We start from the raw sequence: 27,828 nt of genomic DNA on the forward strand, positions 1-27,828 counted from the left end.
ATATTTGTATGTGCAAAGGTCCATTATTGGGCAAGAGCACAAGTGTTGAATTATGAACCTATTAGATGAGAAAAAAAAATCATAAAACAAAGGCCAAAAAGACAAAGAAAACGAGTTAATGAGGTTATTTTATCAAATTTTACCGACAAAACAATCATTTATTAAAGGTTATTTTATCAAAAAGATTATTGAATTTTAACGTATCGAGGTCATTTTGTCAAATTTTATTAGTAAAATAATCATTTGTCAAAACTCATTTTATCGATGACTCGTTTTTGTCAATTTAACGACCTTTGTGGTTACAAAAAAAAAGTTCAATGATTAATCCACATCATATTTAATAATTTAGTGACCGTTTTGGTCATTTTATACATAAAAACTATTATATCCTATTTAGATTATTATTTTTTAAAAATTTTTATAAAATTTATATTGTAATGATTTAATGTATATAAAATAAAAATATAATAGAAAGATGTGTTAACAGAAAAAAAAAAATTAAAGTTTTTCCAAATCCAAACATGAAGCGAGCAAGCAAGTCGGATGGTCTGTTTGGATTGTGAATTATTAGAGATATTTTTACTGTAACACTTTTTGTGATGTGATGTATGTGAGATAAAAAGGTAATTGAGAAGGTAAAAAAGTGTATTGAAAATTGTAACGATGATGTAAGCAAATAAATTTGGGGAAATAAAATCCAATCCAAACAAACCAGACCCGTTCCTGAATGATGAGAAGCTTGACTGTAACGCAAACAAACAAGAGATCTTTTTCCCTTCAGTGCGCTGGCTGTACTTGTTTCCCAACAGATAAACGGGGTAAAAATAGTCAAGCGAGGCTAATAAGGAGGATTTAGGACAGTACCACCCCCTCGACCTCTCCTGTTCGTTTTCTGCCCAAACAAACTTCTTGTACCCCAGATAACTCCCATTTTCTTCTTCATCTCCTCAAATGTTCAATTTTTTTTATTGGGTTTTAATTATACTATAACAGCACTACCATTTTTTTCTCAGCTGGTTGTGGACGGGGAAGGTCTGAAGAGGTAGGGGCGCCGGGCAGTGGCCGTGTTTTGATAATAATGTTGCTGTTTAGCTCTAGCTTCTCCTAATCAATTATACGAGTAAAAAGTAAAATGGACATCTTATTCGCTCAGATCCAAGCGGACCTCCGCTCCAACGATGCCCTCCGCCAGTCTGGCGCTCTCCTCCAAGCTCTCCAGCAATCCGCTGCTGGCCGCGACATTTCCGTCCTTGCCAAATCTGCCGTCGAAGAGATCGTCGCGTCTCCCGCCTCCGCCGTCTCCAAAAAGCTTGCCTTTGACCTTATTCGTTCCACTCGTCTCACTGCCGACCTCTGGGAGACAGTTTGCACCGGCATCCGCACCGATCTTGACTTCCCCGACCCCGATGTCACCGCCGCAGCCGTCTCCATCCTCGCTGCCATCCCCTCCTACCGCCTCGGCAAGCTCATCGCCGACTGCAACAAGGAAATTTCCAACTGTTTCGACTCTCCCAGCGACAACCTTCGCTTCTCCATCACCGAGACCCTCGGCTGTGTCCTCGCCCGTGATGACCTCGTTACCTTGTGCGAGAACAACATCAATTTGCTGGATCGCGTCTCTAATTGGTGGACTCGCATCGGCCACAACATGCTAGACAAATCCGACGTCGTCTCCAAGGTCGCTTTCGAATCCGTCGGCAGACTCTTTCAGGAATTCGAATCCAAGCGGATGAGTAGGCTGGCCGGAGACAAGCTTGTTGACAGCGAGAATTCCGTGGCCATTCGATCCAATTGGGTCTCTTCTATGGTGGAATTTGTTTGGAAAAAACGGAGTTCGCTAATGGCCAGGTCCTTGATTTTGCCAGTGGAGACTTTCAGGGCAACAGTTTATCCACTTGTCTACGCAGTCAAGGCCGTGGCTTCAGGTTCATTACAAGTGATCAAGAAGCTTTCCAGGTCTTCTAAGAGTGAGAATGCCAGCACTTTGGAGTCTGTCAATGCGGAGAGGTTTATAGGAGTGTCGGATGTGGTGACGCATCTTGCTCCCTTCCTTTCTTCCTCGTTGGAGCCTGCGTTGATTTTCGAGGTGGGGATAAATATGTTGTACTTGGCTGATGTTCCCGGAGGCAAGCCGGAATGGGCTTCCGCGTCAACTATTGCAATTCTGACTCTCTGGGACAGGCAAGAGTTCTCCTCTGCTCGAGAGAGTATTGTTAGAGCCGTAGTTACGAATCTGCATCTCCTTGACCTTAGTATGCAGGTCCGTGAAGCTTTCCTCACCTTAAACAATTGTCTTGCATTGACACCAAATAACTTCACATTACATTAGCTCAAGATGGTTTGCTTTTGGCTTTGCACATTGTATTATTATCGTCTCGTTTTTCTACTTCATCATTTTAATATTATTGCCTCCTTGGTGCTTGTTTATTTTCCTTTTGTTTGTGATTGAAATGTGATTTATATCTTCATTTAGATGCATTTTATTTGTGATTACGCCAATGGAAAAACCTTCTTTCTTGTCTATTTAATGGAGTTTAAGAGTGCAGGAAAATGGACTTTCTTGTCAATGGTTAAACATCTTTGATCCATTATGCAATTGTCACCTAGAGGACTGTGGTATTTAATAAAACTGAAATTTGAAGACTGAAAATTAAGTACTTAAGTCTAAATTTGCGGAATTCATTACGTAAAATCTGTTTGATGATACCATATTTATCTATTGTATTGAATTAGCTCTTTAAATATCACCTCTAAACTGAAATACCAGTATGAAAATCAAATTTGTGTGTGTTTTTGTATGTTAATGTGTATTTGAGAGAAAAAATGTGTGCTTTTTTGTGTATAATTAACAAATTATGTTAAAAATGTGTATTGGCAAAAAAAAGAAAAAAAAACATGTGTTAGTTTTTGTGTGTGTGTGTGAGTGAGAGAGAGAGAGAGTATGTGTGCTGTTACTGTGTGTTAGAGACTATATGTATATGTGCGAAAGTGCATGAGAGAGAAAGAGAGTATGTATGTGTATGAAAGTGTGTGGGTATGTGAAATAATAATTTTGAATGAGTGTTATTATTTTACCATTTAAACATTCTGCAAATTAAGTGATCTAACTTTCACTTAAAATTTTGTAAAGAAATTAAGCACCTCTTAATGTATTCAGAGATTAGGGAATTTTGTTATCTATCAAACTTAATAAAAAAAGCAGTTAATCCATTAAGTTTAAGTACTTGATAGGATTATCAAACACCTAACGAGTACTTGATAGGATTATCAAACACCCGTTTTGCGTGTTGATATCTGGCTGCATTTAGTGTGGTACAAGGACTGCTGGAGAGAGCTCCCATTTTCTAGGCAGAGATCGACACTCTTTTTTTTTCGCGGTTAAAAAATATTAGTTTAGTAGAGATTTCTGTCACTTTTACACCTATTGCAGTAATACTTTTGACATCATTCCTTTACTTTATCTCTTGCAGGTATCTTTATTCAAAAGGCTGCTTCTCATGGTGAGAAACTTGAGAGCAGAATCAGATCGCATGCACGCTTTGGCATGCATCTGTAGGACTGCTCTCTGTGTCGATCTTTTTGCAAAGGAAAGTGTTCGAAGAGGTCAAAAGCCTCTTCCAGGGACTGATATTGCTTCCCTTTTTGAGGATGCCAGGATAAGAGATGACCTTAACAGTGTAGGAAGTAAAAGCTTATTCAGAGAAGAACTAGTTGCCATGCTAGTTGAAAGCTGTTTTCAGCTGTCATTACCATTGCCTGAACAGAAAAATTCGGGCATGGAAAGCAGAGTTATTGGAGCATTAGCTTATGGAACTGGTTATGGTGCTTTAAATTGGACTGAACCAGCTCTGGAAGTTGTTGAAGTGTGTAGGCCATGTGTCAAATGGGATTGTGAAGGTCGAACTTATGCCATTGATTGCTACTTGAAGTTGCTGGTTCGACTTTGCCACATTTATGATACTAGAGGAGGGGTCAAAAGGATCAAAGATGGAGCATCTCAGGACCAAATTCTAAATGAGACACGTTTACAGAACTTGCAACGTGAACTTGTCAGAGATTTACGTGAGGTTTGTAATTCGGCCAAGTGTAATTGCTGCGTCTCTTCTTTTTTTTTTTTGCTGGATTATCAGTATAATGCATTTTATTCTTCATAGTACAATTTCTGTAATCTTTTTACTTTGTTTGATGTAAATTGACAACCTCACAAGTTACACCATAGGCAAATTGAGCTCATGCCACGTAACCATATAACCTGTTCAACTTCAATCTTCCTGTTTAATCCTTGATTACTGTAGTTTAAGTGGGTTGAGACTTTAGTTACCTATTTTGTTTAGGGAAATGTTAATGGCACCCCTATTGACTTTTGTCCTCATGTGAAAATATAAAATTGCCCATACTCTTCATTTTAATTACAACTTCATGAAAAAGGGGTGGTTGTAAATTCAACCAATGATGGGCATATTGTTGTCTAATTCACAAGGTTAAAGGATCAAAGTGAGTGCCATTAACAAGTAACAAATTGCCATTATCATTTATCTTTTGTTTATCCTCTTGCTTATTCTTATTTGTCCCTCTCTGTATTCTTTTGCTGTTCAAGGCGATAATCTTTATTGGAAGTTTCTGTTTTATGTAAGCTTGTGATGTTGTTTGATTTGTTGTTATTTAAAAGCATGATGCATATGTCAGGTGAACACCCCTAGAATACTAGCCCGTGTTATGTGGGCTATTTCAGAACACATAGATCTAGAAGGTCTGGATCCACTTCTTGCTGATGATCCTGAAGATCAACTGAACATTATAGTAGCCAATATCCATAAAGTTCTGTTTAACACAGACTCATTAGCAAGCGCTACAAATCGGCTGCAAGATGTTCAGGCTGTTCTTCTATGTGCTCAGCGACTGGGATCACGAAATGCTAGGGCTGGGCAGTTGATTACTAAGGAGCTTGAAGAGTTCAGAACCAATGCCTCAGCTGATTCTGTCAATAAGCATCAATGTCGTTTGATTTTGCAGAGAATCAAATACGTTTCAAGTCACCCAGAGATCAAGTAAGCTTCTTGTGATGTTATACCATAATTTGGTCCAATTAGTTCATTCTGTTGACAACAGAGAAAGCAATTAATTAAGGTAAAACTCATTGTCAAGTTTGTCAAGGTAGTTTTGTGGTTCTGCTTGCTTAACTGAGCACCAGAGCTGGATGTGACAAGATCAGATGAGGCCCACGATATTTTTCTTTCTCTGCATCTGAATGTGTGTTTTTATGCTTGCATATATTTACGTGTTTTAATTTATGAGAAATTGCAGAGGTATGGATGTACAGTATGTAAAGTAAATGAGTAGAGAATTTAGAAAAACACTTTGGTGTAGACCCTCTAAACCAATTGTGGATCTAGATTCTGAATTAGATCACCCACCCTAGCAGGAATGGTATTTCCAGATGTCCAAGTCACCATGGTTGACACAGCTAAGCTTCAGGTGCAAAGTGATAATGGAAATTTTCACTTGAAACTTTTTCTCATCTATAAAGTACCTAAAAATTTAGTGCATTATTGTTAAGATATTCTAGAAGATGTATACTTCTGGTCACACTTGGATCCCTTAAGTTTAAAAAAATGCTAATTTTGAGGAATTAGAGCTTAATCAATACTAACTTGTGAAAGACAAACTTTATCATCCCATTCTTTTCCCTTCAGTTCAGAATTGAAATTTTCCTGCTTTTCTCCCACTTCTCATGCTATTTGTGGCAAACACTCATCAGTTGATTCTTGTGGATCCACTTGTGTTATTTTTCACTTTTCTGTGTCCCATTCATTCTTTGTAGGTGGGCTGGGGTGAGTGAAGCTAGAGGAGATTATCCATTTAGCCATCACAAATTAACTGTTCAATTTTATGAAGCATCTACGGCCCAAGACCGGAAGCTGGAAGGACTAGTGCACAAGGCGCTTTTAGAACTTTGGAGGCCTGATCCTAGTGAACTAACAGTATTATTGTCGAAAGGAATAGACTCTACCCGAATCAAGGTTCCCCCAAGGGCATGTACTTTGACTGGTAGCAGTGATCCATGCTATGTGGAAGCATATCATTTGTCAGATCCAAATGACGGAAGGATCACTCTGCATTTAAAGGTTTTTACCTCCTGTCTTTTTTATTTTTTAATCCATTCTTTATTTGTTGCGCATCACTTTCTTGAGTAATGTTGTCTTGCAATAATGACAGTGAGTGGGAATGATTCATGGGAATATTAGTTTTATTCTCTTTTGCCAAAACTAGTGCAGTTATTTTTTCACAGTTGTACGATATGGATCGTGATTGGGGCAGAAAAAGTTATTTGGTGCATATTCCACTCTCTGAAAATTCTTGTGAATGTTGGCATATGCCTGCATGAGAGTTTTGTATCAACTGAAAGCAGTGTGAGTTGTGAAGGCCCAAAGACATTAGTTTGAGCTGTGAAGGCCCAAAGACATTATGTTGGGATTTACCTCCTAGACAGTTTTGTATCATCTGAAAGCAGTTTGAGTTATGAAGAACCAAAGGCATTAATTTACCTTCCTCTAGACGTTTTAGAAGCTGTGAGGGTGAAGTTAAGTGGAATGTGTAATGCCATGTAACTTGCATTTGGTTCTTCTAACAGCATGCTCATGTTTAAACATTTTTTACTCTGCTGCAGTATTGGCTGGGAAAGAGATAACCTTTTGTAATGAGGTCTCTTTTTTTAGAGGCACTTTTCTACATCATGTCTTCCTATCTATGAGTTCCTCCATCCCCTTATGTGCAAGTGCAGGTCATATAGAGTCATTAACAAGCCTTTGATCAAATACTGGATTCTTTTCTGTGTTTTGAACTCTGAGAATGCTTTCAGGTTCTGAATTTGACAGAAATTGAACTGAATCGCGTGGATATAAGAGTTGGGCTATCAGGTGGACTATATTTCATGGATGGATCTCCACAAGCATTGCGGCAATTGCGTGATCTTAATTCACAGGTGCCAGATTCAAACGTGTTGTCCTACCTTTTATAAATGTACCTTTTTATTTTTGTCTTTGTAAATTACTTCTTACTGTATATCTTTTTCCTTGAAAAGGATATGGAACTTTTGATTATGGAAAATAAAATGTGAAATCTTTACAAAGTGCTATATGAGAAGGGAAATTGACATAGATTGCTTGCTAGGTTCTTCTTTTGTTAACTTGGAACTTGAATAACCCTTCATGCTACTGAGCAGCACTCAATTTAATTATTTTTGTCCTACTTCTCTCCTGGCTAACATTAACCTAAAGAAAGCTGAACTGTGGAGGAGATAACATTATCAGTGCTTCCTCTTCTGCTTGTCTATCTCGTTTTACCTTTATGGTGGAGGAGCATGTGTAAGAGCTCTCCATACTGCTCTGGTATGTCTTTGTATATTGCAGGTTACCTTGAAAAAACAAGTACTTGCAGTCACCTGACTTTGAATTTTGCGAGGAATTGCACTTCATTTTAATTTGTTGGATGAGATGCAGCTAAAGCATAGTGCATTCTTCTTTTTAATGCTATATCTGAGGCTGAAGTATTGTTTTGGAGTCAGAAGAATCTTCCTGCTTGTGTCTCATCTTGTAGTGTAGCACTTTATACCTTTCTTCTGTTTATCTACACTTGTGTGTGTGTGTGTGTGTGTTTGACCTGGTACAAAATTTAATGTTTTTCTAAAAGCAATTGTCCTGTTGTCTTCAGATATCTATGAGAATATTTGTGGTTAATTTTATATGCTTATTTCAGGAACCAGTGATCTGCAGTGTGACAGTAGGTGTTTCACATTTTGAGCAATGTGCTCTTTGGGTCCAAGTCTTGTATTACCCCTTCTATGGCAGTGGTGCTCCAGCTGATTATGAAGGGGACTACTCTGAAGATGATCCACAAATCATTAGACAAAAGAAAAGCCTAAGGCCTGAATTAGGTGAACCTGTGATTTTGAGATGTCAACCTTATAGGATTCCCCTGACTGAACTTCTTTTGCCACATAAGATTTCTCCAGTTGAATATTTCCGCCTATGGCCTAGTCTACCCGCTATAATAGAATATACTGGTACATATACGTATGAAGGAAGTGGCTTCAAGGCTACAGCTGCACAGCAGTATGGGGAATCTCCTTTCCTTAGTGGTCTGAAATCTCTGTCTTCAAAGCCTTTCCATAGAGTTTGTTCGCATATCATCAGGACTGTTGCTGGCTTTCAGGTTTGTTTCATGCTTTCACTTCAAGGTTTGTGTTGGAATTTTTTAAGAACCTAATAGTCAGACAGAGTCATTGTGAAACCTCAGCCCTTAACTTTTATAGAATCTGATTACACTTGAAGCATTTTGTCATGAGACAACAGACACAACACATAAAAGTTGGAAATACCATAATTTGCATATCATGCCAACACATAAAAGTGCTGGCTTTCAGGTTTTGTTTCATGCTTTGGCTTCAAAAAGCTTATCTGAATTGTTGATCCCTCCATTTCTTCTGATGAATGAACATAATTGTAATTCTTTATGAGGAAATGTTGAAAGAACGCCAAATTACTTCTAGAATTCACGTTTCTCTCTCTCTCTCTCTCTGTGCATTTGGTCAAATTCAATATTTCAGCTTCTCATTGCTTCTCTGTTTTAAATAGTTGTGTTTTGCTGCAAAAACTTGGTATGGGGGCTTTGTTGGCATGATGATATTTGGAGCCAGTGAGGTTAGCCGAAATGTGGACCTAGGTGATGAGACAACAACAATGATATGCAAATTTGTTGTTCGAGCTTCTGATTCATCAATTACAAAGGAGATCGGTTCAGATCTACAGGGCTGGTTAGATGACCTTACTGACGGGGGTGTCGAGTACATGCCTGAAGATGAAGTGAAGGTGGCTGCTGCTGAGAGGCTGAGGATATCAATGGAGCGGATAGCATTGCTTAAGGCAGCACGGCCTCGTCCCAAGTCTCCCAAGTCTGATGAGGAGGAAGAACGCGAGAGTGAGGAGGACAAGGAAGACGAGGAGGATAAGAAGGAAAGTGGGGAGGAAGTTGGCAAGACTAAGGGGCCTACCACATTGTTCAAGTTAACTCCGGAGGAAGTCGAGCATCGTGCTCTTCAAGTAGCTGTGCTACAAGAATGGCATATGCTGTGTAAAGACAGGAGTTCCAAAGTTAATTGATGACTTCTATTCTTTCCTATAGGAAATTTTTGCATAAAGAATTTCTTGTATTTTGTCCATACGTATTAAGAGTGCAAAAATATGATAGGTGAGGCTTTTTTGTTTTCGTGGATCTGTTATTTCCTTTTTTGTTTTTTTTTTTGTCCTTTTCATTCGGCGTTCTTCCCTCCCTGTTTATCTTTGTACCACACCAATTGGTTCTTCAATTTCCTCTATTCGAGGAGTAATTGTCAAATTTGGTCTTTTATGGTTATAGCTAGCCTTCTGTTCAAATCTAGTGCTATGTAGTGTTATACAAGGTTTTCTAGAACTAGTCATTAAGGCACTCTCAATTGATGAAATTAAGATTATTTGTAAAGATCATTTTTAAATTTCTTCAAAGAATTGAAGCATTGAAAAGGACAAAATTGTATGGGCTGAGGTGGATTTAAGAGCAAGAAAAAAAGAATAAAGGGGAGTGTTAGAATCGCAACTAACATTTGTTTCCATTCTAATATTTCTACTATAAATTCAAGAACCATACAGGCTCAATGTACGCTTTACACGTTTGTACTTCATTCAAGAGGGATAACCCAAATTATACGTTTGTAGTTCATTCAAGAGGGCTAAACCAAATTATAGAATCATTGAATCCAAAACACATCTGTGCCCGTGGCGTGACAATGAAAGAATAAACTTAAATAAAGATTAAGACTGGGGGAAAAACGGCTGTACAAGATTGGGAGGTTTGTAGACTCCTAGCATTTAGGCTCTATCGCGAGAGATGTTTTTGCACAATCTTATGGAGGCAGCGCTATAGTCATAGTCATAGTCATAGTCATAGGAAACGCTGCAACAGGATATGCCACTGACACAATAACAAAACTATAAATTTATTAGGCTTCAAAGAAGAGCAAGTGCCAGCAATTACTTCATATGACTAAGCCGGAAAATTATACCAGGCTTCAGATGTTCACCAATTTCCTTTCTATAGCGAACAAAACGACGGAAAATTTGCCTTCAACTTCAAAATTCACGTCTTGCAATGCTCTCCCCAATCTTTTTAACATGACGGAGGCCAAGAGTGTCTCACATGTTGAGCTTTTGGGGGACACTGTCGAAATCTTCGAAATCAAATCTGTGTCGTTCCCGACCGACCTGTAAACAGACAAAAAATAATGCTTGCTTGATTGAGAGGATAAAAAATATATACAGAATATCAATTTAGAAGAATAAGCTCAACCCCTCAAGTGTCTACAAAATGCCAAGGAAATTATAACGGAATTTACCTTAGCAAGGTACAAAGGATCACATGAGATATGCTCATCCATAGCGCTCAGCTTCTTTGACAGTGCCATTATTCTGTGACATTAAAAAAGAAATACATTATTAAGTTGCACGCTTAATGCAGTATTTAGACACTACTAATTTCCATGTCAGAGTTAAAAACACAACCAAAAATTTAAAAAAAAAAGCCATATTTCAAGACTTCAAGCCTTTTCTTAACTCTTATAGAATCTGAAATGTAGTGCAATAAAGCACAATATATTCATGCTTCATAAAAATGATGGAAAGGTAATGGCAAACCATAATAAGCAAATACTCCTATATAACCCTACAGAGTCCAGATGGATACTTGAGGTGAAAAGAAATTCCAAGCCTCACCTCTGAATTGATGAGTCAATGTGTTCAATCATCTGACAGGTTTTATACTGCTCGGGATCCTCCAAAAATCTAACCATTCCATCCTTCTGATTTATTGTTGCATATATCTCACCATCTTGAATCTATGGTGAAAAATGAGTATAATGGTTACCACAATCTTATGCCTCTACTATAGGCAGAAATCAACAAGAGCAGGTTATATACATACCATTTGAAGTACATGCATTTCAGCCTCCTTGGAGCTCTTTAACTCGACGCTATTAGCTATATCTTCAAGCGAGAGAGTCAGATATGTTTGAGTCAACCTCTGAATATTGCGTTTATACATAGAAGACACCACTTGCTTTACCACTCCAAGATTGTTATCCTGAGAAAGAAACAGCATACAACAGATCAGACATCCCAAAACTTGGTGAATGTCATAAAATGACTTCTTATGCAGCACATAGATGCCAAGATTTTATTTCACTAACTTTTAATAAATGATTAACTTAACAGGCCACTGAAAACTCACAGCTTCAAACTTCTCCTTGTGCATCTGGACACAAGATTCCAGCTCGGAAATTTTCCCAGTGCTATAACTGATGGCAAGGTCAAGGTAGGGCTGTTCAACAAAGGGAAAACAAGAAATGATTTCAAGTGAAAACATGTCACACAGCTGCATCCATTAAAAAATCAATCACTGCAAAGAATCCAGTAAACACTAAAACGATGCGTATACAGATAGGAAGCAAACACCACGGAGCCACTGTTCATCTGTGGCCAAAATCTAACATTCTTCAACCTCATGATTCAAAAACAAAACCAGTTACTTCAGTAAAAATAACTCTTATTTGTTTCAATCTAATTTCAGACAGGTTGACTTACTGCTCCACCCAGTCCTAGCTTTTTTGCTATGGGTGTTTCATCTGCCTAAGAGGAGGGGGATGGCAGACTTAAGGTTATTGTTCGGCTTCTTGTAAGAAATGGTTGCCTGTTAAGGGTTGTTTGTGTTTCTTTTCTTTTCTGTTTTCCAACAGGTCAGAAATTGAATTAACCTTGTAGGCTTTAAATTTCATTGTCTTTGAGTACCTTTTTGCTAAATTTTGTGAAGCCACTAAAAATGAAAAAAAAAGTAAAAGTCGCTTCAATGAACCATGAAAGGGGCAGATCAGACAATGCCCAAGAAAGACAATGAAATCTCTGCTTTCTTTTATGGAACAAATTGAAGGTGAACAACTTCACTGAAAACATGCATCATTATACGGAGATTTGATGCACACCAGAATAACTATTGATAATGTCCACAATATCTATCCATGAAAGTATCTAGAGTTCTATTCTTGAATTCATTGAGATGAACAATGCTGTGACATTGCAAATTGTTGTAATCTGTCTATTCCAAATAGACACATAAATACTCTTAGGAATTATATCTATATTTAGTTAAACAATTTCTGTGCAAAGTTAAATCTACAGAGAGAAATAAACGTTTACCTGAGAGAAGTTCTTCAAATTCCTTTGAGCAACTGAAGAAGTGTACTTTGGAAAACTGGTAGAGAACTGCAACCATATAAAGTTATAGGCAGTATGAGTACTCCAAACCAGACCAAACTAAAGGCCAATAGATCAACGCCTTATCCTACATTGTTATATTATGCACTATTTAGATACTTGGCCAAATTTCAGCAGCCCAGCTTGCTCATTTTCAGGAAAATTAGCCTTGTTCTTTCTTTCAAACTTAAAACCATGTACAAACAATGAAAAAGAATTTCTCAACAATTATTTACATAAAGATTAAATAAAAAATAAAGACGAGAAAAAAGCAAAACCTGCCCAGCGTAAATTAGCGAAACCAGTATGTACTTTTTGTATGCTTCAACTGCTATGGCATTTATGGTGGACATAGGTGCAGTCACTACCTGCAAAATAATATGATTGTGTTAAGATAATGAACCTAGTCTAACCATCCATAGCAATCAGAAGTAAAATGCAAGCCCACAATATAATGATACTCTTACACCTCAAAACTCGGGGACCAAGAAACAAGATGCACGAGAAGTTGGAGAGTTTTGTGCAAAGCATACAGGAAAACCCAGATCATCTTCTTTTACACTGAGAATTTGCTCAAGAATGCTGACAGCTGGCATTGAAAATATGAATGCAGCCCATGGTACTTATGCCAAGTCAAATGTGGCCAGATTCTTAGAGCAGCCAGCGAAATATGCAGCAAAAGCAAAAGCTTGGGATGAAATGAAAGGAGTAAGAGAGCTTTCAGGAATTAGAGAAACCCCCTAGGGCGAAAAATAAAATAAATTACTCGAATTTAAACAGAAGTACTAGTACATTCCTACTTGCACAAATCCCTGCAGAAATTTTTCATCTAAGCTCTAAATCTAATGTTATATCTCCTGGACGGTGAAAACATGGTAGATAATAGCGTTACTTATATGAAAGCAAGGATAAAAGAAGAAGAAGATTCCATCTCAAAGTAATCTGCAAGCATGCAAACGTACATTGTGCAATAGCTCTGATGCTTTACGAAACTGCTTTTGACCAATGCAAATCATCCCCCTACAAGATACAAATTTTATTAGAAAGTGGCAATCCACAATTTAGGCAAGCGAATATATAATTTCAAAATATTAGCTGCAAGTCACGAAAATCATGAACACATCTTCTCCAAAGATAAGCTACATATGATTGCTCTCATTGAAGCTAGCATTTCATTTAAAAACAGGAATGCAACTACCCTCTAAATTCACATATTCAAGTCAACAGATTTCAACGGTAGGAATCAAAGATTATTTCCAGTTGCCAATACAAATGACCAAATCATCTGCAAGCATAAGAGGCTCTAAGAAGGTCTGAGGTAACAAGAGCACTGGTTATAGTAAAGCAACTCACCCGTAATAGCAATAGAGAAAGAAATCCCTAGGCTGATCGACCTCATATATATAGTCCTCCAGGACAGAGAGACCGGTTTTATAACACTTAGCCAGCAAACAGAGAAGAAGAAAATCCGGATGTAAAGGGGTTAATTGTTCAGAGGATATTTGAAGCTTCCGAACAGCTATCAGCATCGGAGCAACTCCTCGTATTGGGGCTTCAGCCAACAGAACTTGATCCTTGAACCTTCTACAAACAGATATAACTGCAAATGAAATCATCCACAAGTCATTGAAATAACTAAAAATCATTCCTCAAAATTAAATGTATCACTCGCTGGGATGATGATCAGTACACTTATCAGGTGCCAAACGGATTTGATCAGCCTTGCACGCATCAATGAATCTGGAAATCGACAGGGCTACCTCACCAGATCCCTCTTTTGAAATCGGACGAGACGTGCTAGCCTCCCTGTTAGGAACAAACAAAGAAAATAATTCCCTAGCCATTATTGAATGCAAGATGGTGAAATTCCGGCAATGCTAAATTGTGCAAAGATAACGTAATAATTCTAGAAAGGAAACTTATGTTCTCCGTGAACTAAAAACTCCAAATACCTAAATTGTACGGACACAGTTTAAAAAAAAAAAAGCCTATACACTTATATAGCATAGTTTCAACGGAAGTCCTGCGGTTATGATTATTTATCATCTCTCTTCTAGAAAATATTCACATACAAATTAAAAGATATAGTCGGGCACGACGCAATTGTTGTGCGAACAAAAGCAAAAAAAACAGGAACAAATACAAAAAGAAAAAAGACTGGCAAATACGGAGGAAGCAGAAGCGGAATCCATGAAGGCATAAATAATAATACAGCAAAATCGATTACTGACAGAAAGTAGAGGTAGCCAAGAGAATGTTTGGACGGGTCGAGTTCGGAGAGAAAAGAAGCCGGTGAGGGGCGAGTGGAATCGGAGGAGACAAGTAAGTCCTCCGACTCTTTCAAGAGGCTGTGGAGATGAGCCAAGTCTCGGGCGGTGCCGCCCGATAACCCTTGGATTTTTGCCACCAACGCTTCCACTGAGTTGGTGCTCGCATTCAGATTCATCCCGCTTCTCTTCTCTTCTCCGCCCTTTCTCAGGCTGACTTTGATTTTTTTGCCACCAACGCTTCGATTGGATTATGATTATGGATCAACAATCCACAGCTGTGCTCTGCTCCGCTCTGGAGTCTGGAGTCTGGACAAAAGAAAGCATCCAATTTTTTCCTTTTTTTTTTTTTTTTACCCCCAGAATATAGACACGAACAGAATCCCTAAGGAGGTGGGCCCAGAGGTTACTTAACCGAAGTTCCGCGGACCCTGACTGAGGTGCAGGTTTTACTTTGGAATATAGCCCATCCCCGAAATTGGGCTCTATTTGCATCATGTAATAGTCGCTGAATCCAATCACGAGGCCCATTCATTGAGTCTGCATGGCGAAACTTTTGACGCAATGGCGGACTGGGTGCAGTCGATTTCAAGATAGCACGAGTTATGGATTATGTACGTGTTTTTTTTTTTCAATTCAAAGGAAGTTTTAATCCTTATAAGAAGTGACAGATTAATAAGAGGATTTGAAAAGCGAATTGGGCACTCCCATAATAACCTGATCTAGGTTTAGAAGCTTCATGGGGGAGGAGCAGAGTTTCGAATTTCTATCAGTTTTTTTTTCCCCGCTCACAAGTTCCGTAATTGTCTATATAAATGTAAAAAAAAAAAAATAGTTGTCCTCAAGATACTTTTTTAAATAAATTTAAAAAAAAGGTACACTGCACTAGACAGGTGAAATAGTGATTTACAAGAGCGTCAAATGTGCTCATGTTTTTCACTTTGTTACTGCCAAAACCTCCCCATTTTCGGCTGTTATCTTAACCAATACGAGTTCATGGAAGTTGCCACGATAGGACTACGCAACAACACAAAAGAACCACTACAAGTGGAGGGAATAGATGGAATTTTCCTGCTAATCTCAAGATGGAAATCCGAGCATAAAAATTGAACTACGCCAAGCCGAGCAGGCACTTTTGACGCTAAACAATTTAACCTCGCCATGCCGCTTTAACACAAGAGGAGACACTTTTGGACGCCGGTACTACTAGAACTCGACACCTATGATCTAAATGCTCATCCACACTGGTTCTGTGGTCCAGAAAACATACATCAACAGCAACATCACTGCTTGAAATTCACAAACATTCTTGTGCACCAACTTTTCCATCAGCCTCTTCCCTCTTCTTGCCTTTACTGATGTAAGTGGATGCTTCTTTCTGTTGCTCAGCCTTCTTTTGAGCTCGAATCATTGCTCGCCGTGCACGTGGACGCATTTCGCGTACTTGCCGCGGAGGCATGATATAAGGTTCCAGAGGCCTATCACCGAAGGGATGTTCACTTCCCGCAAATATTCTCAGTTTTCTGTCTCTATCCTTTACATCAGAAGGTAATAGATGTTAGTACACAGCAACTATAGAAACATCAATATATCACCTATCAAGCATAATTCCATCTTTGAAAATATTACTGTCTCCTAACATCTAAGAGGCAAGTATCACCAAGATTTTAGGTCACGCATCTCTCAAGATAAACATAGTACTCCCATAGCATTGAGGTTATTCAACAGTAATGACTGTCAGCTGTTTGTCAGTGCAATGCATGTTGTAACTCGTCTCCTCTACTTTTCAGACAACCAACTAATCTATCACGTAAAACAACTATATCAACAATTGAGTCATATTATAATGACCACAAGGCACAATATTGTCCATAGAAGATTGTATTTTCCTGCATAATCTCTTCGGACAAAAAGCACACAATCCGGATCCTTCGCTTAGAGTTGGAGAGTGTATATACTAAACATGGATTATTTGCACATAACAAGACGATTCCTGTATGAGTCCAAGCATTCAACCAGATGTTGCCTCTTCATCATCAACTCCAAACAAAAGGAGATAAGATTGAACAATTCTCTCGGGTCACAGACAATCTAGTCTCAGTCATCACACTCCTTTCTTTCAATTGTTTTTGTGTTCAGCCTACAGTCCATGAATTAAAAATGAAATGTAGCTAATAGGAACTAAGGGCAGATAAATGTATCCAATAGCACTCACATCACGCAATTTATTTCTTGGTAGCATTCGTAAGACAGCTTTTCGAATAACTTCTGTTGGATCCTTAGCCATCTGGTCTTTTAAGCTCCTTTCCTTGAGGTGGCCTATGTAACTACAGAAAAAACAATCCACGTCAAAATAGATTTTGAAGAGAGTTGGAGAAAAGTAAAGAATCCAAAACTTGGAAAAACAAAATATAGACATCCACCTTTTGCTTTTAGAGAAGTTCTTTTTCCCATTATGCAAAAAGAAATAAATGTTTTGACTTTATGGTGTTAATACATTGTACAAAAGAACCAAGAAAAGTACTACTTACCCTGTATGCCATCTGTAGAACTTATCAGTGAGTTTTCTCCCTGTGACACAAACATCTTTCGCATTGATCACAATGCACATATCCCCTTCATCACGGTTAGGTGTGTATGTTGGTTTATCTTTTCCTTGTACTACAGTCGATATTTGTGATGCCAATCTCCCGAGGACCTGCATGAGAGGCAAGTCATCATTCTAGTAAATTTAGCAATAACATGTGCCCACATATTTCTGTTTCATACATGGAAGAACAAAACCTCCAAAGCTTGTCATAATCACGTTATTTACTCTCTTTATTATTCATAATCCATATAATCATGCCATTCAGAAGTTGTGAAAACCCAGATTAGTTCGAGAAGTTGAGCTATACATCAAGAGGAAAAGAGTTCGACCTGGCCTTTAGCATCAAAAACTTTCCATCTTAGACCTTCCAAATTGATACGTCTCAGACCTGCGAGCGCTTTCTGCAAGATCGAAAAATAAGTTCGACTTCGTCAAACTACCACAGATCATTGATTTCAAAATGGTATTCAAAGAAACCAACACATTCCTCATATAAACATGTCCCAAACAACGGCACCTTCGCAAAAATGTCAATATAAGTGATCGGGTTCCCCAAAAACAAGGGAAAAAAAAAGACATTATTGTTAGGGGATAAACATTTTTATAGGTGATGAAATTTATAGGCAGTCTGTTCCCAAGTCAAATGTACAGTAATTGTTCCTACAGTTGATAACTAATTCGTTGACCACATTTTACAAACACCTTACCTGCATCTATAAGCGCTTTAAAACAGGCAATCCACAGCTTACATATACCAATGAAAGGAGATAAACACACGTCCATTGTGCAGTCAAGATAAAGCAATCACAGAAAAAGGAACAAACAAAATGAAAAGAAAAAAAAAAAAGAAGAAGGTCTAAGATACGCCTTTATGGATCACCAACGAAAATACATTTACTATAACAGAATTTTGGGGGTTGTTGGGGGGGGGGGGACGAGAGAGAGTTTAGCTCGCCTTCAAATTGCCATTGAAAGTTTGAGCTGTGGCTGCCATTATTTCCTCTCGATTGTTTCCCCGCCACCGGTGAGCATCCAACAAATCACAGTATTCTGCCACTATTGGTGGTGCAACTGAAGGCAGCGACGATCCGTCTCATCAGAGGGGGGTTTTTGGGCCCCTTTAAACCCTACATATGATTTCCTGGTCTTCAACTCATAGTGGGCTATGCTATCTTAAACGGCCCAAATTGTATACGAATTCAGCCCATCGTATGCATGTTTTTCCTATTCTGGAAAGGTCGGTCAAAATTGGCACCGACACGACTCATACCACGGTGAGAGAAGCCTACAGTAAACTCTCTCGTCAAATCTTGTAGTAGCAACTTAATAAAAATTGAAATTATTCTTTTTTTCATACTTAATAAATTTTGAAGCCTAGACTAGAGTATTCTGCCACCGGTTGTACGGTACCTCAACCTCACCAGCTAACAAGGAATGATTTTCCTTTGTGTGCCCAGCGGGGGTGTTCGGGCTTCCATCCCACGTTGCTTGTTCTTCAACCTAGACTTAAGTTCCATAGAGGCCTCGTCCTGTCACCAATTGGCTGGACTTGGGATCTCTATGGATCCCGCTTAGATTTAATGAACGTAACTTCCGAGTGTTTCTAATCTAATTGTGTGTGTGTGTGAGTTTCTTCCGTTTCAAAAAAAAAAAAAAAAAAAAAAAAAGAGTTTGGCTGCTTCACTTCTGCTCTTCAGGTAAATGGCAATCTCATGCTACTGCTTATTCATTTTTTGGCGGCAAATTTTAAAATTTCCGTCCCAAAAATTTTTTTTTTCTAAAAAAAAAGTCATTTATCTCTATCAATTTGCAGATGGGACAGTGAGTGGTGAAGTGAATCAAGCCGGAATTGAGTGTTGCAACAATACTTCATTGACGAATTAATTAAGGATGGCCGAGTTTCTTTATCCAATTTCAAGCAGTTATTTAATGAAATCAAGTTTACCATTCAGGTTTTGCATGCAGATGACATTTCTCTCCCTAAATGGAAACCATATACTCCCTCCTCCGTCCCATTTTGAAGGTGTCATACTTTTCATTTTAGGATGTCTCAAAATAATTGTTATATTAAAAAAATTGAAACATCTTTTAGTCTCTCTTTCCAATATAACCCTTCTTTCTAATCATATGCATGTTATCATTCAAATTTAAATTTTGAATTTATGGACGTAAAATTGGAAAGAAAAGCACAAATATCACAATCAAACCACTATTTTTAAAAAATTGAATTCTCCAAACATGACTAAATAAATAACATTTTTCTAAATGTTTTATGGGTAAAATCCCCCTTGGAATCTTATGAGTAATATCTAGAGCCGTTTGCTTCGAAATAAATGTTTTATAAGCAAAATTCCCTCTGAATTATAAGTAAATTCCAGAGCCATCTCCAGATGAGAAACAAATCACCTGTGGGTATTTGTGAGAATTTCACTTTGCTAAACTAGCCGGCCTTCAGCAATTATTCTATTTTTTTAAACCGAATTGGGTGATGGATTTGGGTTTCTATTTGCTACGTCTGAAGAACTCTCGTCAATTCATTAGGAGGTTTTTTTTTTTTTTCCTTGAAAAACATTAGGAGGTTTCAGGACAAAGGAAAATACTACTAGCATGCAAGTCACCAAAAACATAGATAAAATTTTTTTTTTTTTTTTAAATCACTGTGAATCAGTTTGTTTGAGTATATAAAATTATATATTTTACAGCATAACCCTAAATAAGCACAAGTATGCTGTGGAGCCAAGCTCCTCAACTGACGGCATCCGTATCAACGGTATTCTTCAACTCAGGAGCCTCCAGTACGAGGATGTCACCAAAAGGAATCTCCTGCCTCGCATCTATGTAATCTCCCGTTTTTAAAACCTGCAAATTCCGAATCAAAAGTGTTCTAGGAACTTGGGATAATCAGAGTAATAATGACAAAGCGCGCATGAAATTGAAAGCTTCTTGTAATTTTTGTTAATCGTGTGGTTGGATTTATTTACATTCCACTTCAACCGCTGTTTTTTTTTATTTTACTTCATTCATTCCAACTTCTAATCCAAATGCCAAACAAGCCATTATCCCTCCCAGCCCATGGCATATGAATACCAGTACAAAGCAAAAATGAAACAGGAAGTTTGTTAACTTGAAATGTTGAATACCAACTATAATAAACATGCATGCAGGGAAGGAACACGATACCAGAATTTCATAGAAGAGCCTTGCACTTTCTTTCCTGGACCTTCCTTTCAACACCTGCGTTAAGTTTATGCGCATCTCACCTTTTTGCCTCCTCTGATATTGGAATTTCTCATACAAGTACCTTCCAACTTTTCTGGAGACCATAAATATAACAGAATAAAATTATTAAAGGGAAAAAAAAAACAATGGCTCTTGCCAAATTCACATTAACAGGCAGAGAGAGAGAGTATTTTTCACTCTCTCATCCAACATACCTAGTTCTTACAGAACATTCATCTGCAGTGATGAATATGCCATGTATTAGAACCCTTCAAGCTAAAAATTCAACAAACACAAAGGAACCTGTGTATGACACTTACTTTTCCCAGGGGTATCTCCTGCGCTTGAATTTATCTCCTGGTCGAACAAACGAGTTACAAAAAATTAACCGTCATATGTGCGGCAAAGCAAAATAACATGGATGACAAAAAAAAAAAAAAAACTAAAAAACAAGATTCAGAATGGAGTGTAAATGAAAACTAGCCTCTAACAAAGACATCTTCATCCTCAGAGACAAGTTATCAGACCTTTTCAAGTACATGTCTGAACTAAAGATCTATTTGAGACAAAAAAATATATATATCTCCATTTTAACCCCTTTGATAAACATATTTATAAGCTGTTTTCTCTCTTAGTTAAACTTTATGCAGGTATTCTGCAGAAGTAACTACCGCTAAAGATAAGCTTTTTTCACCTCATCCATCAAACTGGCACCCAAATCTTGATCCTCTTTCCGAGTCATATACTTCTCCATGCTTTCAAATGAGCTTGCAGGTTCTAATATGTCACGTCCATTGGCTCCTCGGACCTCTTGCAATCTCAATGAGGTAACAGGTGTTGCAGGAGCTATTGGAGTTTGTTCTGCAGATCTATCTTTAACAGGAGATTCAGCAAGTACTTGATTTATAGGAACTTCATCTATTACTTCATTCACATGTATTTCTGTGTTTTCTGCAAGCTCTCTGGTAGCGAATCTTTTGTGCTGGACAAGAGATCTAAATACTGCTAAATTCCCTGTCAAAATAATCATTTCAGTATCACATCCACAGCATAGATGATGAAGTTTTATATAATCTCGAAAATCATTAAACAAGTGAACTCACAGGGAATTAAAGGCTCCAAGAAACTCTGAGGGAGATTGGATATTTTGTGAGCTCTCCAGGCATGATAAGAGGTATGAGGTGCTTTCCTTCTTTTACAGACAACGTCGCTTGAATCATCAATTGAATGCTTGACTACTCTGCAAGATAAAAGAGCATGTGACTCAACAAACTTCTTCTATAAACAGCATATGGAAGGATTCAATGTTCTCATTAAGATGTCATGTGTTGGAGTATAAAGCCAAAAATATAAACAGAAACCACATTAGATATGATTTGGAAACAACAACTAGAACCTTCTAGAATGTTTACATCAAAGAAGTAATTCATCATCACAAGACAGGTTAAATTTCCTTCAGTTCCCAAGGACAACAAAAGTTTGACTGATTTATATGAAAAGTTGGAGAAAGGTTTTTCAGGAAAACACCATAGCGTACGAACCATCTTTATGATTATGAAACCAAAAACCTTGCTCAAACCAACTTCCCACGAATATGATGAATAAACCTGACAACATTCTTTCAAATCCAAACAAGGAATCCTTTAAAGAGGAACGTCCCAAGTGAAGATATTTAAAGAGAAAATGACGCTGAAATAGAAGATATTAGCTTATGTGGCAGCGTCACATGTGAAGCCAACAGCAAACTCCAGAGAGTCATATAAATACCTTACAAAAACTAAAGAAAAACTAAAAAGGAACCAAAGAAGAAACGAGAACTATAGTTAATGTATATGATAAATAAAGTGGTTATCAAAGACAAAAAGTTTCTAAGTTACAGACACAATTAGCAATAAAACATCATATCCCCTAGAAAATACACATAATATCAAACCACTCCAAGCATGTGCAATCTACAAGTAAAACAACAAATAGCCAATTCCTCACAACATACTTATTAGAGAGAACAACAGTATCATCAAAAAGACATTTGCGCTTCTTCACAACCCGAGCACACTCCTTAGCAGCTGGGGTACGGACAGCTATAGATTCTGGTGCAACATCACCTGGTTTGAAGCAAATATTTGTGAAGAGCAGACATTAGTAAAAGTAATTTCTCATAATAAATAAGTTAAACTACCAAGACAAGAAACCACTGGTAATATGGTTAGTAGATTAGACATCAAATGTAAGTCTCAAATCATCACGAAAAATGCCTATATAAGGGACACCAGATAGAGAAATTTATTCCCCAAAAATATTAAAGAGGTAATTAGGGGCACAAAAGAAATAGGTTAAGTCATAAAAATACCGGAGCCACCAGTAAACTTGGATTCAATGGTGATCGACACAGGATGCTTTGTTGTAATCTGATCAGTTAAGGGTGCCATTTCTGGAAACTTCATTTCCTCGGGTTCAACATTTTGCTTATCATTAAATTTTTCTGGTCCGACAACATTTATCCCACTGTCAAGATTCTTTTTCTGGTCTTCATCAATTTGACACCCTTTTGCTCCATCATCAGAGTTTGAGATTATTTTTTTGGTTCCACAGAGCTTGTCCCTGCTTTCCTCCTCACCAAAAGATTTAACTATGTCATCCATTGCCCCTTTATCATGGTTGCCCATCTGCTCTAGATCAGCTTGACACCCATCATTTGATGGCATTTCAACACCAGACTCTTTTTCAGCTTCATGAAATATCATTGGTTCCAGACGCTCTTCAAGAGAGAACCTAACTCCATGAAGGTTCTCCAAGCTTGATTTCAAGCCATGCACATCATGTAATGGTGTTATGTTGAAATCAATGTCCATCAAGTGATCGGAAAATACACTGCCATATTGAGCTACGTGAATTGTGGAGCCATGATAATTGTATATTTAGATCCAGTGGGAGCCAAGTTTCAAAAGCTAGGTATACTTACTCCTTGACTGGAGTATATATCGAGGAATAAGCTTCAAAGGAATTATCCGCACTCCAACAAAACTGCAAAAGTTATAGTTGCTTTCAGTTTAAACTTATGATGGAAATCTGGCTGACTTTGCACCTGCCAAACATACTACTTGTTTATGCCATGAAAATTATGTTTCATGTGCTGCCAAGAAAGATATCAATCAACTAAACCTAAATATTTAAGAATGAATTTCAATAGTTGCAGTCTGCTTTTCCTCAAGTAATTATTAATTCCAAAAGGCAGAGTAAAGCTAATATATGTAAAAAGCAAGATTTCCATTATGAACCTAACAAGAGATTTTCTAAACAGACTGCCATCGATTCTCAAGCTAGAAACATTTTCAAAATCTAAAATGAGCCCAAACTGCTAACAGTGGCATCACTGCCATTCATCAGGCCATGTCAAGCTAAAACACTCTCAGGATCTCAAAATATTCAAGTGGTAGTTCCATCAAAGGACAAAAAGGCAGCATGATGGAAAAGAAAAGCAATTGCGACTCCAAGTGCAATTAAGTTCTCAGAAATTTTTTAGCAAGGGAAGCTGATATAAAGCCTGTAAAGACTAATAATGCATAGCAACAAATAGTAGGACAGGAAAGCACACATGTGATGGCTGTAAAAAAAATGCATTTTCAATTTCACAATCTAGGTCTTAAAAACCATACTGCAGTGCAAAATATAACCTGGAAGATCCAAAAACTTGAAAAAAATGCAGTGTCTACCTTGTCATTTGAGTGCTCTCCCACCTTCACTGTATCTGCAAGTACAAGGACCAAGTCATAAAGAGCAATGTGTTCCATAAGATGCACATCATATGACCATACTAATACCTGGAAGCATGAGTTCTTCAGAAGCTCTCACATTAGCACTGCAAAAACCAGAGGATGCTTGAGAAAATTGGTGAAGATTCATAGATACAGACTCACATACAAGATTCGTTAACCTAAAAAAAATTCAAAAACAATGACAACAATGGTAAAATTTTAAATTGCGGCTCACCTGCTTACTTCTTGATCTATCAAGACTCCCAGATCAAAAGCATCAAGTTCAAATCTTTTGGGTAGAGTAATAGAAAGACAAGGTGTGCGCATAACTTCTATAGATTCATCTGCACTTCTTCCACCAGCAAAGTCTTTAAGGTTTCTCATCACATCATGACAATCATGGAACAGAAAGTCAACTTTCTTCGAGAATATTCTCACAACACCCAAAAGAAGGTACGCTAAAATTCTATAAGCGACCACCTCGACTTCATTGTGCAGAATCCTATCTGATATCAAAAAGAATAAGTTGATGAAAGCAAAATGTATCAGAACAACCTCTAGAAGACAATCACTGGTACAAACTAAAAACCTTCGTTTGCGTTCACTGTTTCTAGCCAATTACTAGGAAACCAGGCACTTGTTTAATTTGCATTCTCTGCATTTTCCTTTTCCCACTTATCCAAAAAGTAAAACATAAAAAAGTATATGCTTGTGGAATATGCACCACGGCTAACAAAAAGTAGTGCAAAATCCTGTTTTTTGAACAAATTACCAGAAGAATTTCCAGCTTTTACATAGAGAAGGGTTGATAGAAAGACATACAACAACTTGTGTGCAAGCAACTTCTTTTAGTATTTCCTTCCAAAAATATGTCTGAACAAGGCAATGAGGTGTGTGGCCTTCATTGCATTTCATTACATTTTTTACCCATGTTTGAATTGTCAATGATTACGTTGCAGCACAGATGTTTGAATTGCCAATGATTACAGTGAAACACAAATTGGGCAGTTTCTAAATTTTAGTTTAGAGAACACATACGAAAACAGAGAACTTTTCCTCTTGTCAAGGGCTACCTTTATGATTAGCTTCCATTTCAAATCAATCACAAGAAGGAGTGCAAATTGTAGCTAAAACAATCTTCAATACATCAGGAGCGAGAGACTTCCAACTTTGACAAACATAGACAAATAGACAAGCACAACCATCAACCTTATCATACACCACAACAAATTTCATGAAACCACCACTAGTTGACTGCCCTCCAAATTCAAATTTTACCACGACAATAACATCATGAATGATCTGAGAAACCTCTGATGCCAACTACTGAATACATCCCACTAAAATCAAATTTTACCATGCAGTACCTAAGGAGAAACTTAGGGAAATCCTGTTATGCCTTGCAAGTTTCATACACGTTTGACTCCATCAAGAACAAGATCATAACTTAGCACTGTTTCATTCATACAGAATTTTTTTTTTTAATTCCAAGAAAGTATAGTTTCTAGTAATACCAGAAAAGAAATGTTCTTTTGACTAGAGAGAATCAACTCTCTTACTTGCAGATGAGTTGCTAACCACCAATGGGATTGGATTGTTTGATGGCTTTTAGAACAGTAGAGGATGAAAAAGCATGATATGAGAGTTGAAATGAAGAGTGGCATCTGAGAATAAATAGATAAAAGAAGTGTGGAAATTATATCATACCATCACTAAAATTTGGCAAAAACAAAGGGGCAATATTGCAAGAACCATGATTAAACATAGCCTGGATATACTGATCGGAAACAGACTGATAAACAGACCACAGATCCATGGCCAAAAAATTTGCATTAAGAACTATTTAACAGCGTTGCAGACAGAAACTACCGGAACACATTGCAACTCAAACTAAAATGAGCTTGAAGAATTATAAACTCTCAGCCCTCCTACCTGCTAGATGTCCACATACACAATCAAGATTACAGTTTGACAAATGCGTACGGCCTCAAATTCTAACACCTCAAACCCATATTTCATTTTAAACTATGTAGCAAAATATTTCTCAATCTAGTAATTTGTACCATAGTTAATATTTTCTTCCCCTCTCTCCGATGATCAATATTCCCCTAGGTGTTAAGACATTGTGAATCACAGTTATGGATGTTTTTGGATAGAATGGTGCCATGTTTTGCTACATTTTTGGGGTGGACCCTACATTTAGAAGTTTTAATATGTACCAATCTGCTATCAATGGAACAGCGTATCACTTATGGTTGTAAGAGGCTACATGAACAACTGACTTGAAAACAAGTGCACAAATAACTCAGATGATTAAAAAGCAATTCGTTTATTTGCATCTTCCATTCTCAATCTTCAGCCTTTCTCCTTCTTCTCTTTGTATCTATTTTTGAAAGACTGGGTAGGGGTTGGTATGTTCCTTGCCCCAGCGTCAAAAATTCATCCCCCAGATCGTACTAAAAAAATGTCAATATAACATTATTCAATTTAAGGTAGGCAAACGCAGAAAATTCAAAACCTAGGTTACAGATAAAAGTACTAGAGCAAAAACACTGAACTGTCCCAAAAAACCCTTACAGATAAAAAGGAACACCAGCATTCAATAGATAAATAAATGGATTCTACAAACACCCCATCTAATTAGCCCCCATTGCAACGCATATCTCGCAGCAAAAAAAGCAAAATCCCAAAAATAATCACTTTGACCAGAATTAGCAGCACATGTCAGCATGTTGCAAACCAAATAGTGGCATAGAAAGAAAGTGAGTGGCACAAAATAGTAACGTCCTCCTTCAAGGAAAGGGAAGCAAATAAAAGCCCGAAATTGTTAAGATATGCCTTGACAAAATTAGAATAGCCTGTGTTTCTTTTTCTAACATCTTTCCACGAAAGAAGGACAAAAAGAACAAAAGGGCACCAAAATAAGTAACAACGAGAAGTACAGGGGTTTTTTAAAAAAAATCAGAGACAAAGAAAACTAACCCACGGAAGATGAAATGTCAGTCTGCTTAACCTGGTCCTTCTTGAGGCGTTTAAGACAATGAGCAGCAATCCATATGGTGCCTAAAGGCCCCTTCTTTGACAGTAGACATTGTGAGTTAAACATGTTCTTTTCGTACTTACCTATCCTTGCTTTTGCCCAAGAGGGTGCTGTGCATAGGTACAGATAGAAGAAGAGAAATTGCCTGTGAAACTTGCTAAACCATATATATATAAAAGAAGAGTGCAGAATGGGTGCAGTGTAGTATGGCGAGAGAGCTTGTGAGAGTTTTTAAAGAGGGCAGAGTTGGAGAAGAAACGGTCGAGCCAGATGGTGTGCCATGGAAGTCTCTAAATTTGTCATTTTTTAAAAAAATTTATAAATTTTTGGCTACTAGCGGAGCAGCACCATTGAAACTAAAAATCACAATAATGACAATAATGGCCTTAAACTTTGAGTTGATTTTCCTTTTTTTTTTATTCTTTTGGGAAGGGCCCGGGTGTCCGGATGTCACAGTGTAATGACCTTGATATTCGGAAGGGGTGCCTAATCTCCTATAATCAAGAAATTTCCATGTTGGTTAAAAATAAACAAGAAAGTGTATGAGAATATCATCAAGTAATTTCCATGTTGGTTAAAAATAAACAAGTAAGTGTATAAGAATACAATGTTTACTAGTGTG

The 27,828-nt window shown here is 37.6% G+C and overlaps 4 protein-coding genes across 4 annotated transcripts; 1 reads left to right on the forward strand and 3 right to left on the reverse strand.

Annotated features, from left to right (window-relative positions):
* The first annotated feature begins 873 nt into the window (after positions 1–873).
* LOC113751645 (protein TPLATE) lies at positions 874–9,431 on the forward strand. The gene is made up of 7 exons (XM_027295730.1): positions 874–2,260; positions 3,471–4,067; positions 4,687–5,048; positions 5,822–6,125; positions 6,860–6,982; positions 7,756–8,211; positions 8,634–9,431. The coding sequence occupies exons 1-7, from the start codon at positions 1,133–1,135 to the stop codon at positions 9,156–9,158; spliced, it is 3,495 nt and encodes a 1,164-aa protein (XP_027151531.1). The 5' UTR covers positions 874–1,132; the 3' UTR covers positions 9,159–9,431.
* Positions 9,432–9,815: 384 nt separating this feature from the next.
* LOC113753323 (COP9 signalosome complex subunit 3) lies at positions 9,816–14,916 on the reverse strand. Its single transcript, XM_027297448.1, has 11 exons — positions 14,567–14,916; positions 14,026–14,141; positions 13,689–13,935; positions 13,298–13,355; positions 12,614–12,703; positions 12,279–12,344; positions 11,317–11,406; positions 11,011–11,169; positions 10,803–10,924; positions 10,427–10,499; positions 9,816–10,295 (listed from the first exon to the last, which is right to left on the reverse strand). The coding sequence occupies exons 1-11, from the start codon at positions 14,779–14,781 to the stop codon at positions 10,227–10,229; spliced, it is 1,305 nt and encodes a 434-aa protein (XP_027153249.1). The 5' UTR covers positions 14,782–14,916; the 3' UTR covers positions 9,816–10,226.
* A 716-nt stretch (positions 14,917–15,632) lies between these two features.
* Positions 15,633–18,279, reverse strand: LOC113753186 (50S ribosomal protein L13). The gene is made up of 5 exons (XM_027297286.1): positions 18,148–18,279; positions 17,522–17,593; positions 17,134–17,300; positions 16,818–16,929; positions 15,633–16,136 (listed from the first exon to the last, which is right to left on the reverse strand). Exons 1-5 carry the CDS (start codon positions 18,184–18,186, stop codon positions 15,900–15,902), a joined length of 627 nt encoding a protein of 208 aa, XP_027153087.1. The 5' UTR covers positions 18,187–18,279; the 3' UTR covers positions 15,633–15,899.
* A 1,562-nt stretch (positions 18,280–19,841) lies between these two features.
* LOC113753626 (sister chromatid cohesion 1 protein 2) lies at positions 19,842–27,452 on the reverse strand. Its single transcript, XM_027297826.1, has 13 exons — positions 27,149–27,452; positions 24,402–24,672; positions 24,233–24,270; positions 24,125–24,159; positions 23,374–23,435; positions 22,762–23,282; positions 22,405–22,516; positions 21,515–21,651; positions 21,106–21,425; positions 20,732–20,768; positions 20,627–20,648; positions 20,373–20,505; positions 19,842–20,051 (listed from the first exon to the last, which is right to left on the reverse strand). The coding sequence occupies exons 1-13, from the start codon at positions 27,270–27,272 to the stop codon at positions 19,938–19,940; spliced, it is 1,926 nt and encodes a 641-aa protein (XP_027153627.1). The 5' UTR covers positions 27,273–27,452; the 3' UTR covers positions 19,842–19,937.
* Between the last annotated feature and the right edge of the window lie 376 nt (positions 27,453–27,828).

This window comes from Coffea eugenioides, chromosome 11 (assembly GCF_003713205.1).
Source record: "Coffea eugenioides isolate CCC68of chromosome 11, Ceug_1.0, whole genome shotgun sequence".
Classification (NCBI taxonomy): domain Eukaryota; kingdom Viridiplantae; phylum Streptophyta; class Magnoliopsida; order Gentianales; family Rubiaceae; genus Coffea; species Coffea eugenioides.

What these genes read in the sequence shown, in the direction of transcription:
- LOC113753323 (XM_027297448.1), bottom strand. Translation starts at nt 14,781, where the DNA reads ATGAATCTGAATGCGAGCACCAACTCAGTGGAAGCGTTGGTGGCAAAA. An exon ending in CGCTAATTTACGCTGGGCAG is followed by an intron (nt 12,345 to 12,613) that starts GTTTTGCTTTTT and finishes ATATGGTTGCAG; the next exon opens with TTCTCTACCAGTTTTCCAAA. An exon ending in ATTGACTCATCAATTCAGAG is followed by an intron (nt 10,500 to 10,802) that starts GTGAGGCTTGGA and finishes TTAATGTCACAG; the next exon opens with AATAATGGCACTGTCAAAGA.
- LOC113753626 (XM_027297826.1), bottom strand. Translation starts at nt 27,272, where the DNA reads ATGTTTAACTCACAATGTCTACTGTCAAAGAAGGGGCCTTTAGGCACC. An exon ending in ATATATACTCCAGTCAAGGA is followed by an intron (nt 23,283 to 23,373) that starts GTAAGTATACCT and finishes TCAATATGGCAG; the next exon opens with TGTATTTTCCGATCACTTGA. An exon ending in GAATGTTCTGTAAGAACTAG is followed by an intron (nt 20,506 to 20,626) that starts GTATGTTGGATG and finishes TATGGTCTCCAG; the next exon opens with AAAAGTTGGAAGGTACTTGT.
- LOC113751645 (XM_027295730.1), top strand. Translation starts at nt 1,133, where the DNA reads ATGGACATCTTATTCGCTCAGATCCAAGCGGACCTCCGCTCCAACGAT. An exon ending in GGATCACTCTGCATTTAAAG is followed by an intron (nt 6,126 to 6,859) that starts GTTTTTACCTCC and finishes GAATGCTTTCAG; the next exon opens with GTTCTGAATTTGACAGAAAT. An exon ending in TGCGTGATCTTAATTCACAG is followed by an intron (nt 6,983 to 7,755) that starts GTGCCAGATTCA and finishes TGCTTATTTCAG; the next exon opens with GAACCAGTGATCTGCAGTGT.
- LOC113753186 (XM_027297286.1), bottom strand. Translation starts at nt 18,186, where the DNA reads ATGGCAGCCACAGCTCAAACTTTCAATGGCAATTTGAAG. An exon ending in TTTTTGATGCTAAAGGCCAG is followed by an intron (nt 17,301 to 17,521) that starts GTCGAACTCTTT and finishes CCTCTCATGCAG; the next exon opens with GTCCTCGGGAGATTGGCATC. An exon ending in TTCTACAGATGGCATACAGG is followed by an intron (nt 16,930 to 17,133) that starts GTAAGTAGTACT and finishes TTTTTTCTGTAG; the next exon opens with TTACATAGGCCACCTCAAGG.